This window comes from Entelurus aequoreus, linkage group LG22 (assembly GCF_033978785.1).
Source record: "Entelurus aequoreus isolate RoL-2023_Sb linkage group LG22, RoL_Eaeq_v1.1, whole genome shotgun sequence".
In the NCBI taxonomy this organism is placed as follows: Eukaryota; Metazoa; Chordata; class Actinopteri; order Syngnathiformes; family Syngnathidae; genus Entelurus; species Entelurus aequoreus.
This window is the reverse complement of record NC_084752.1, coordinates 1,268,343-1,279,173: the sequence shown is the minus strand read 5'-3', so window position 1 is coordinate 1,279,173 and position 10,831 is coordinate 1,268,343. Positions and strand designations below refer to the sequence as shown.

Genomic DNA, 10,831 nt, shown 5'->3' with positions numbered 1-10,831 from the left:
TGTGAAAAAAAAAGTTTTGATGTTACTTGTGGTCTTGGACGCCATGTGTGGAATGCCCAGAGGAACCACTGATGTCAGCCTCTGCACCTCCATGATGGTGGCCTCTGTGAAGGGCAAATGTCCCCTGTCGGTCAAAGACGGGACGCGATGTCTTCCCACCACCTCGTCCAGCTCTGCTTGGACCTTCTCTGAGGGAAACAGTAAATATGTGTTCATGTTGGGAAAAGGCAGACCGTGGGACATTATTTACGAGAACGATCCTAATTTGGGAATAGCGCACTTTCTAGATAGATTTTCTCATGCAGCTAAAAAAAGGACGCGTCTCAAAACTTTAGAATTTTTGGTACCCGCTGATAAATTCAGACAGATGTTAAAAAAATCTCTTTAATTGCAATATTAATAAAAAATAAATAAATAACTAAAAATAATGCCGCTAGAAATAGGACACCCTCTGACCACTTGAGGGCGACAGAAACAAGCTTTTAAAACAAACACTGATCTGAAATACACAGCTGGACATTTTAAAGGGGACATATTATGCCAAATAAACGTTTCTTACCTATTGGTATCTGCTGTTGTGTATTGGGGATCTGCATAAATCCAGGAAATTTGAAATTAAACCGTGGAGGCATGGCAGAGATATTTATAAAAGATCTTGCCATCCTTTATTAAAGTTAAAAAGTACCAATGTTTGTCACACTTAACACTAGGTGTGGCGAAATTATTCTCTGCACTTGACCCATCACCCTTGATCACCCCCTGGGAGGTGAGGGGAGCAGTGAGCAGCAGCGGTGGCCGTGCCCGGGAATCATTTTTGTTGATGTAAACCCCAATTCCAACCTTTGATGCCGAGTGCCAAGCAGGGAGGTAATGGCTCCCATTTTTATAGTCTTTGGTATGACTCGGCCGGGGTTTGAACTCACGACCTACCGATCTCGGGGCGGACACTCTAACCACTAGGCCACTGAATATACTTCCGCTAAACAGAGACACCATCTTGTACTTGGATCGGAAGGCAACACTTTTATCCTCTTTCCCAGTTAAAAAGATTTCCTATTCAATTGAAATGTTACCTTCAAAGACTATGAGTGTCTCAATACAACTTTTCCCACTTCTGATGTGATACCAATATTGGAGCTTTGAGTATTGGCTGATATCAATATTAATTTGATAGGATGTCAGCGAATCACAGTACATACCTTTGTTTCAGTTCACTGCTCGCTGTACATATCTTACCAAGTCACACCTACACTCTTTCAATGTCCATTTCTCTGATGATGCAATTGTTGATGACTGAAGTGCTGATATCACCCCCTCCACATCCCACCCCCCGGATTGTAAATAATGTAAATAATCCAATGTATATACTCTGATGATTAACTTGTGTGATGACTGTATTATGATGATAGTATATATTTGTACCATGAATTGATTACGTGGACCCCGACTTAAACAAGTTGAAAAACTTACTCAGGTGTTACCATTTAGTGGTCAATTGTACGGAATATGTACTGTACTGTGCAATCTACTAATAAAAGTCTCAATCAATCAATCAAAAACCTTTTGTAAATGACTTGACTGAAATAGAAGAAAGTGTGTGCTTATTGGAGGACATTTAGATGTTGACTGGCTGTCCAGCTTTGCACAAGTAAACTCGCCACAAGACTGCTTGTGTCAGAGCTTATAACAGACATTTTAGAAAGAAAACCGAAATCATCCAACATTTGTTGTGATCGGACCAATATCTGATATCATTATCGGATTGGGACACCCGTACAAAAGACAGCAAACTACTTAAGACTGATTAACCTTTGTCTCCTCCAGGCTAGACTACTGCAAGGCACTTCTTGTGGGGATCCCCAGCAAGAACATCCAGGAGCTGCAATACATACAGAATAGTCCTGCTAGGATCCTGATGAGAGTGCGGAAATATGACCATATCACACCAACTCTCAAATCCCTTCACCGGCTTCCTGTTCCACTCAGGATTGAATACAAAGTCTCCCTACTAACCCACCAGTGCCTCCATGGAAATGCCCCCCTCTACCTCAAAGAACTATTCACCCCCAAATCCTCCACACGACACCTCAGCTCCGGACAGGCTAACCTCCTCCAACCTCCGAGGACAAAGCTACGAACAATGGGAGACCGGGCTTTCTGCTCCGCCGCTCCCAGTCTGTGGAACGCTCTCCCTGACCAGCTGAGGGCACCACAGACTGTGGATGCTTTTAAAAAAGGCTTAAAAAACCTTCTTTTTAAAAAAGCATTTTTTAGATATATGCATACCCGTATTTTTCGGAGTATAAGTCGCTCCAGAGTATAAGTCGCACCGGCCGAAAATGCATAATAAAGAAGGAAAAAAACAGATATAAGTTGCACTGGAGTATAAGTCGCATTTTTTAGGGAAATGTGTTTGATAAAAGCCAACACCAAGAATAGACATTTGAAAGGCAATTTAAAATGTCTAAGAATAAGTGTACGTTATATGAGGCATAAATAAGCAACTGGTATGTTAACGTAACATATTATGGTAAGAGTCATTCAAATAACTATAACATATAGAACATGCTATACGTTTACCAAACAATCTGTCACTCCTAATCGCTAAATCCCATGAAATCTTATACGTCTAGTCTCTTACGTCAATGACATCAATAATATTATTGGATATTTTACGGCAGTGGTCCCCAACCTTTTTGTAGCTGCGGACCGGTCAACGCTTGAAAATTTGTCCCACGGACCGGGCTGCACAAGAAATTTAAATTTTTAAAAAAACAAAAACATTTGTATTTATTTATTTTAATATTTTTTCCCATAAAGAAATTCAATCATGTGTGCTTACGGACTGTATCCCTGCAGACTGTATTGATCTATATTGATATATAATGTATATATTGTGTTTTTTTATGTTGTTTAATAAAAAATAAAAAAATACAAATAAAACTTTTTTTTTTTTTTAATTTCTTGTGCGGCCCGGTACCGGTCCGCGGCCCGGTGGTTGGGGACCACTGTTTTACTATGGAAAAAAAAACCTGTGACTTATAGTCCGAAAAATACGGTACTAGTTTTAGCCATTTGGCTGTTCTAGTTTTTATTTTTATTTATTTTTTATTATCTTTTTATTTGTATTGTTTTTTAATACACTGTAGCACTTTGAGGTTGTTTACTCATTGTAAAGTGCTTTTTACAAATAAAATCTATTATTATTATTATTATTATAAACAGTGTCTCTGCAGGTGGCGGCTGAGTAGTGCACTTCATTTTGCCAATCAATTACTGATCAATTCCAAACATTTAGCTGATTTTCCAACACTTAGCTAGCCTTATCCCTGGATGCAAGTGAAGCCCTCCTTACTTTGGACATCAGGATGCACGACCATGTAGAGGAGGACCCACAGGACAGAGTTGGTGGTCGTGTCAGTGCCTGCTACAAAAAGGTCTCCAATGATGTAGAAGAGGTAATCTTCACTGAAGCTGCTGTCCTCCACTCCAGCTTCCTTCTGAGCCAACATCTCCACCAAGTACATGTCCACAAGATCCCTCGGGTTCCCCGGGTCCAGCGTTTCCCGGTGCTCCGCGATAATCCTCTTCAGGAACGCCGTGATGTCGCCCTCCACCTGGCGGAGCTCCTTGAAGACGCCGAAGGGCAAGTGGTAGAGCAGCGGGAAAACGTTGATGAGGATGGCGGGGATGTTGACGCACAGCTCCAGGCCTCGCATCATCAGGCCCAGCAGGGTGCTGAACTGCCGGTCGTCAGGGTGGAAGCGCCGGCCCAGGGCGAGGGAGCAGATGACGTTGGAGACGGCGTTGCTGATGAGCGGAGTCAAGTCCACGGCAGCCTTCTCCTCGTGTAGTCGCAGCAGCTCGCTTTTGACGGTGGCCAGGCCTTGAAGGATGCACGGCTCCAAACTCAGCTTCCCCAGCCCAAAGGACCTCAGAGACGCGTGGCAGAACTTGCGATGTTTTCTCCAAACAGGTCCATAGGGCGCAAAGACTATTCCTTGAATTGAGAGGAAAGCAGACCGTGAATTCGAGTAAAGTTATCAATAGAAACTATAGACCACATATTTTTAACTGTGGTTCAAGTACTACACTGCAAAAAGTCAGTGTTCGAAAACAAGAACAATTATTACAAAAATTGGGGGTATTTTATTTGAACTAAGCAAAATTATCTGCCAATAGAACAAGAAAATTTGGCTTGTCAAGACTTTCCAAAACAAGTCAAATTAGCTAACCTCAGTAAAACCAAAAATACCTTAAAATAAGTCATCATCATCATCATCGGCAGCTCAGTCTCGAGAGACCATACTGATGCGCGTCTGGAGTCTTGTCATGTTGTTTGGCATCGTCTGCTATGGCTGCGCAGTCCGATCTGTGAGTGACAGTCTTTATTGCAGTTTGTGCAAATGAATAAGGTGGCCTGGGTTTGAGGGGTTGCTGCAGTGCACTTCCTGCGTCTCCTCTTCTCTGCTGCAAGCCGATCTCTTGCCACCTCAGCTTCTGCACTGCCCTTGTGGACAGTCTGACGCCAAGCATTTCTGTCCATGGCCTGTACCTCCCAGCTGTCAGGAGAGATGTTGCATGCTTTCATGTCTCTTTTGCAGACGTCCTTGAAGCGTAGTAGGGGGCGACCAGCTCGTCTGGTGCCAATGGTCAGTTGTCCATACATGATGTCCTTAGGTAGTCTTCCATCCTCCATCCGTCGGACATGGCCGAGCCAGCGGAGACGGCGTTGACTCAGCAGGGAGTACATGCTGGGGATCTTGGCGCGCTGCAGGATGTTGGTGTATGGGATGTGGTCCTGCCAGCTGATGTTGAGGATGCGCCTGAGGCACCGCATGTGGAAGGTGTTGAGCCGACGTTCTTGCTTCATATAGGTGGTCCAGGATTCACTTCCATAGAGAAGGGTGCTGAGAACGCAGGCCTGATATACACGGATCTTGGTGTGTTCTGACAGCGCTCCGTTCTCCCACACTCTCTTGGTCAGTCTAGCCATGATGGTATTTGCCTTTCCGAGACGCCTGTCCAGTTCGATGTCCAGTGAGAGGTTGTTGCTGATTGTTGATCCCAAGTAGGTGAACTCGTCCACAGTGTCCAGTCTGATGTTATCAACTGTGATGGAGGGGGCAGTACTGATGTCTTGTGCACTGATGTTGGTCTTCTTCAGGCTTATTGTGAGCCCAAACTGCTTACAAGCATCGGCAAAGCGGTCAGCCAAACTCTGAAGGGCATCCTCTGTGTGAGTCATGAGGGCTGCATCATCAGCAAACAACATCTCCCTGATGAGAACTGTCCTGACCTTGGTCTTAGAACGCAGTCGCGCCAGGTTAAACAATCTCCCATCAGACCGGGTGTGCAGGTATACACCATCAGTGGAGGAGTCGAAGGCGTAAGACAGGAGCAGGGAAAAGAAAATCCCGAAAAGGGTTGGTGCAAGTACACAGCCCTGCTTGACACCACTGTTGATACAGAATGGTTCTGAGGATGATCCGTCATACAGGACTGTGCCCTTCATGTTGACATGGAAGGAGGTCACCATGCTGCCGAGCTTTGGGGGGCAGCCAATCTTCTCAAGGAGCTGGAATAGGCCTTCCCTGCTGACCAGATCGAAGGCCTTGGTGAGGTCTATGAACATCATGTAGAGTGGCTGGCCTTGCTCTCTACTCTTTTCCTGGAGCTGTCGAAGGGAAAAGATCATGTCAGTTGTCGACCTGCCTGCTCTGAAGCCACATTGGGATTCTGGATAGACACGATCCGCGAGTCTCTGCAGCCTGTTGAGGAGGATGCGTGCATACACTTTGCCGACAATGCTGAGAAGGGAGATCCCTCTGTAGTTGTTGCAGTCACTGCGGTCACCTTTGTTTTTATACAGTGTCACAATGGTGGCGTCACGCATGTCTTGTGGGACTGCACCCTCCTCCCAGCACATGCAGAGCAACTCATACAGAGGCTGAAGCAGGGCAGGTTTCCCGTGCTTGATGGCTTCAGGTGGGATGTTATCGCTACCTGGTGCTTTGTCGTTTGGGAGGGCATCAATGGCTTTGCTGAGCTCTTCCATAGTGGGCACTTCATCTAGCTCCTCCATGATGGGCAGATCCTTCGTACCACTAAGGGCAGCATTGGAAACTGATGTTTCACGGGAGTACAGTTCTGAGTAGTGTTCCACCCATCTGGTCATCTGTTCCTCCCGGTTAGTGATCTTCTCCCCTGACAGAGATTTCAGGGGGGCAATTCCTTTTACTGCAGGGCCAAGGGCCTTTTTGATGCCGTTGTACATGCCGCGTGTGTTTCCGGACTCGGCACAGCTCTGTATTTCCTTACACAGTTGTTGCCAATATTCATTGGCACACTGTCTAGCAACACGCTGGGTGGTGTTCCGAGCCCTTCTGAGTGCTGTGAGTGTCTGTTCATTTGGGCATTCCTTGTGTGCTAAGAAGGCTGCACGTTTAGCCTCTATTTCTGGTTTCATCCTTGGAAGGTGGGCTTTGAACCAATCCTGGCAGGGATGTTCTTTCTTGCCAAACGAGGACATGGCCGTGTTGTAAATTTTGTCCCTCATGGCATTCCACTTTCCTGTGGCGTCATGATCTGGCAGGTCCTGTAGGGCTTCATCCAGGTTGGTTACATATGCGTCCACCTTAAGGGGATCTGACATGTGTACTGTGTTGATCCGGGGGCGGCCTTTTGGTTTGGAGTGATGTAGCTTGCGTGGCTGGAGACGCACTTTGCTGCACACAAGGGCATGGTCAGTGTCACAGTCTGCACTATGGTAGCTTCTGGTGATGAGGACATTGTTTAAGGCAGAGCGCCTGGTGATGGCAAGGTCGAGTTGGTGCCAGCGTTGGGACCGCGGATGCCTCCACGACACTCTGTGTGATGGTTTACACTCGAAGAAGGTGTTTGTAATGCAGAGGTCATGGTAGGAGCACAGTTCCAGCAGCCTTTGACCATTCTCATTTACCTTCCCTGTGCCATGACGTCCAAGGCAGGAGGGCCATGACTTGTGATCTGCACCTACTCTGGCATTGAAGTCGCCAAGGAGGAATAAGGGCTCATCTTTTGGGAGGCCCTTTATCAGTTCATCAAGCTGCCCATAGAACTGGTCTTTTGTGTCTTCCGATGAGGTGAGAGTGGGAGCGTACACACTGAGGATGTTGACATGACCAGCAGCAGTGGCGAGGCGGATGGACAAAAGGCGCTCGGTGCCACCTGAGGGAGGCTCCACTGCAGCCAGGAGGGTGTTTTTGATGGCAAAGCCAACACCATGCTGGCGGGGCTCTTCGGGTTCTCTGCCCTTCCAGAAGAAGGTGTAGTTCTCCTCTCTGAGGGAGCCGCTGGAAGGGAGCCGGGTTTCTTGGAGGGCAGCTATGCTGACGTTGAGTCTGGTGAGCTCTCTGTCAATGATGGCTGTCTTTCTGGTGTCTTCCACCACTCTGAGGTCATCTGAGATGCCTGTGCGCATAGTGCGCACGTTCCAGCTACCAAATAGAAGAGCTGGAGTCTTCTTTTTAATTTTCTTATTGTTTGGTGCAAAGATTTACCGTCTGCTCATCGTGCCTTTACAGTACACTAAGCTCCAGGCACCCACTGAAGCAGGCAAACGTTGGCGGGCCGACACCCTACTGACCGGGGGCTGCCCGGTTTGAGGCGGGCAGTAGTCGTCCACTGGGACACTATGATCCCTCCCACCGTCGAAGCTGACCCGTGGCGCCCCATACTTACGCCAATCAGATGGGACTTATAACCCGTAAACTGCCAGCTTCCGTGTTGTGTCCTCACTCTTGCGAGCGAGGCTGGAGTGACCTCTCCAGTTTTTGTGACCTCCATGGCGCAAGCCTGGGCATAAGGTATGGGGACTTTGGGTTGCCCAGTCGTCAGAATCCCCCTCTTGGCTTGGCTGACGGGATCCAAAGGAATGCGGAGCATGACGTTTGGCACCAGCTTTGCTGCAGGAGTTGCCGGAAGGGTGTTGTCTTGCGAGCACCTATCCGCCTTCGGGGCTCCACTCCGGATTTGTAAGGTTTACTCCTTTACACTTGGCCGTTGAGTCCTATGTGGTCTTCCTCCGCCCTAGCCGTTGGCTGACTGGTGCAGCTCCTCCGCCTAGTTGAAATAAGTATATTCTCACTAATAACAATCCAATCCAATCCAATCCACTTTATTTATATAGCACATTTAAAACAACAAACATGTTTCCAAAGTGCTGCACAACAATATTAAAAACAATATTAAAAACAATATTCAAATATTATCCTTAGCTCCACCAATGACTGAATAAAAACAAAAAAATAAATATATATAGAACCAATATAAAAACAATATAAAAATAAATATGATTAAAAACGATTTTAAAGGGAAAAACCAATTAAAACATTAAATAGAAATCAAAATGTATTAAAAAAAATACAGAGGACAACAGAGGACAGAGGAGCACACAACTCACGTAGTGTTAAAAGCCAAAGAATAAAAGTGGGTCTTAAGACGAGACTTAAAACACTCCACTGTGGGAGCAGTTTGAACATGGAGGGGCAGAGTGTTCCAGAGCTTAGGGCCGACCACAGAGAAGGACCTGTCTCCCCTGGATTTCAGTTTTTCTTGGTATAAAAAAAAAAAGAGACCTTTTTGCTCAATATGTTGAAAAATATTCTAAAATGAAGTAAATGCTAGTGCCATTATCTTGACATAATGATATTACATTTCTTGAAACCAGCAAACTTATACTAAAAACTAACTTATTGTTCTTAATGGAAAGGCAACAAGGCAAGCGCTTGTTACTCTCGGGTCTCCTAGCCGCTCAGGCAAATCATATTGTCTAAAAATGCATTTTTCCATGGATAACATGACATCATCGCGCCAAGTGCGTGCTCTTTCAGTCAATTAGTGCGCATATATACAGCCAAGGCCCCCGGACACATTTTTTTTCATTGTAATTTTGAAGAATTTATCTGAATGTGCATGAACTATTTCTGTTCAAAATTGTTAGAAATGTCACATGTTAAATGTTTAAATATTAACTGTCAGTTTACTGTACTGTACCAACTGTACTACTATATGAGTACCTATTTTCTATTGTTTCATTGAAAATAAAACAGCAAAGTCCATTTGGCTGTCATCTGTTTTAATTATGAGACACAATTGTGTCTAAATCATGATTTTTTTTTTACATGCTTGAAAAAAGAAATAGTTCATGCACATTCAGATAAATTCTTCAAAATTACAATAAAAAATTGTTTTGGTCGAGGGCTGGGCTGTATATACTGTACATATATATACACTACCGTTCAAAAGTTTGGGGTCAGATTGAAATGTCCTTATTTTTGAAGGAAAAGCACTGTACTTTTCAATGAAGATAACTTTAAACTAGTCTTAACTTGAAAGAAATACACTCTATACATTGCTAATGTGCTAAATGACTATTCTAGCTGCAAATGTCTGCTTTTTGGTGCAATATCTACATAGGTGTATAGAGGCCCATTTCCAGCAACTATCACTCCAGTGTTCTAATGGTACAATGTGTTTGCTCATTGGCTCAGAAGGCTAATTGATGATTAGAAAACCCTTGTGCAATCATGTTCACACATCTGAAAACACTTTAGCTCCTTACAGAAGCTACAAAACTGACCTTCCTTTGAGCAGATTGACTTTCTGGAGCATCACATTTGTGGGGTCAATTAAACGCTCAAAATGGCCAGAAAAAGAGAACTTTCATCTGAAACTCGACAGTCTATTCTTGTTCTTAGAAATGAAGGCTATTCCACTAAATTGTTTGGGTGACCCCAAACTTTTGAACGGTAGTGTATGTATATACATACATATATATATATATATATACATATATATAAATATATATACACATATGCATATACATACACATATGCATATACATACACATATGCATATACATACGCATATATATATATGTATATATACATATATATAAAAATATTTTGATTATTATTATTTCTTTGATTGTATGTACATGTTGAATATTATAAAAAAAAGGTTTTGAAAATAAAATTTTAAAAAATAAATGTAGCCGAGTATTGTGGGTTCGCATATTATGTGTACTGATATAATATAATAATAAAATAATAAATGGGAGTCATAAGAGCAGGTCCGGTCTCCACCACTTCTTTAATGTTAACTCTCTCTACACACCTTCTTCCACAACCACCTTTATAGACCTCTTACGTCACAGCCCTACGGCAACTCTGGAGGGACACAACTCCTCCTTACCTAACATTATCTGGTAATTTGGGACATCCTGAAAAGTTTGTTACATAAATACAAAAACTGACTGACTACAGGTACTTAGTTTACCTTTGCGTTTGGTCATGATGGTCACCGCAGGCATATCCGGTCTGTCTGAGAACACTTCCGGCTGGTTGAGCAGAGCATCCCTGATGACGTCACAGCCGTTCAGCACCACAACCAGCTGGCTGCCCACAAACAGGCTGAAGACGTCACCGTACACGGCGGCGTGTTCCGTTAACCCCACCAAAGGTGTCGCGTTGGCGCGGCTCGACGACTTCCGAAACCTCCTCCGAATAAAAGCCGGAATGAGAAGGACGCCGAAGTTGCCGACTATCGGCAGAGGCTTGGGCCCCGGGGGGATGTTAGCTAGGTGGCGTCGTCTGCGGAGGCATTGGAGTAAATAATACACCGACAAGACGACTAAACACGCCGCAATGTTTGCTTCTGACAGCAGCGACTTGGCCCACAGTGGAAGCATATTGTGACAGCTACGTCAAATATAACGCCATCATTGTAGCTACAACGGTCACACCGTGACTCTACTGCATCCGCCACTTCCGCTGTTGTTGAAGAATAC

At 44.6% G+C, this 10,831-nt stretch overlaps 1 protein-coding gene across 2 annotated transcripts in view; it reads right to left on the bottom strand.

Moving 5' to 3' along the window:
• Positions 1–10,827, bottom strand: part of LOC133639310 (cytochrome P450 2U1) — a 13,095-nt gene extending 2,268 nt beyond the window's left edge. For both annotated transcript variants that reach the window (XM_062032538.1, XM_062032537.1), the window contains exons 1-3: positions 10,321–10,827; positions 3,356–4,000; positions 27–188 (exon numbers count right to left, since the gene is read on the bottom strand). In XM_062032538.1, coding sequence (XP_061888522.1) covers positions 27–188; positions 3,356–4,000; positions 10,321–10,732 — 1,219 coding nt within the window. In that variant the 5' untranslated portion in view covers positions 10,733–10,827. The remainder of the gene's footprint in view (positions 1–26; positions 189–3,355; positions 4,001–10,320) is intronic.
• Between the last annotated feature and the right edge of the window lie 4 nt (positions 10,828–10,831).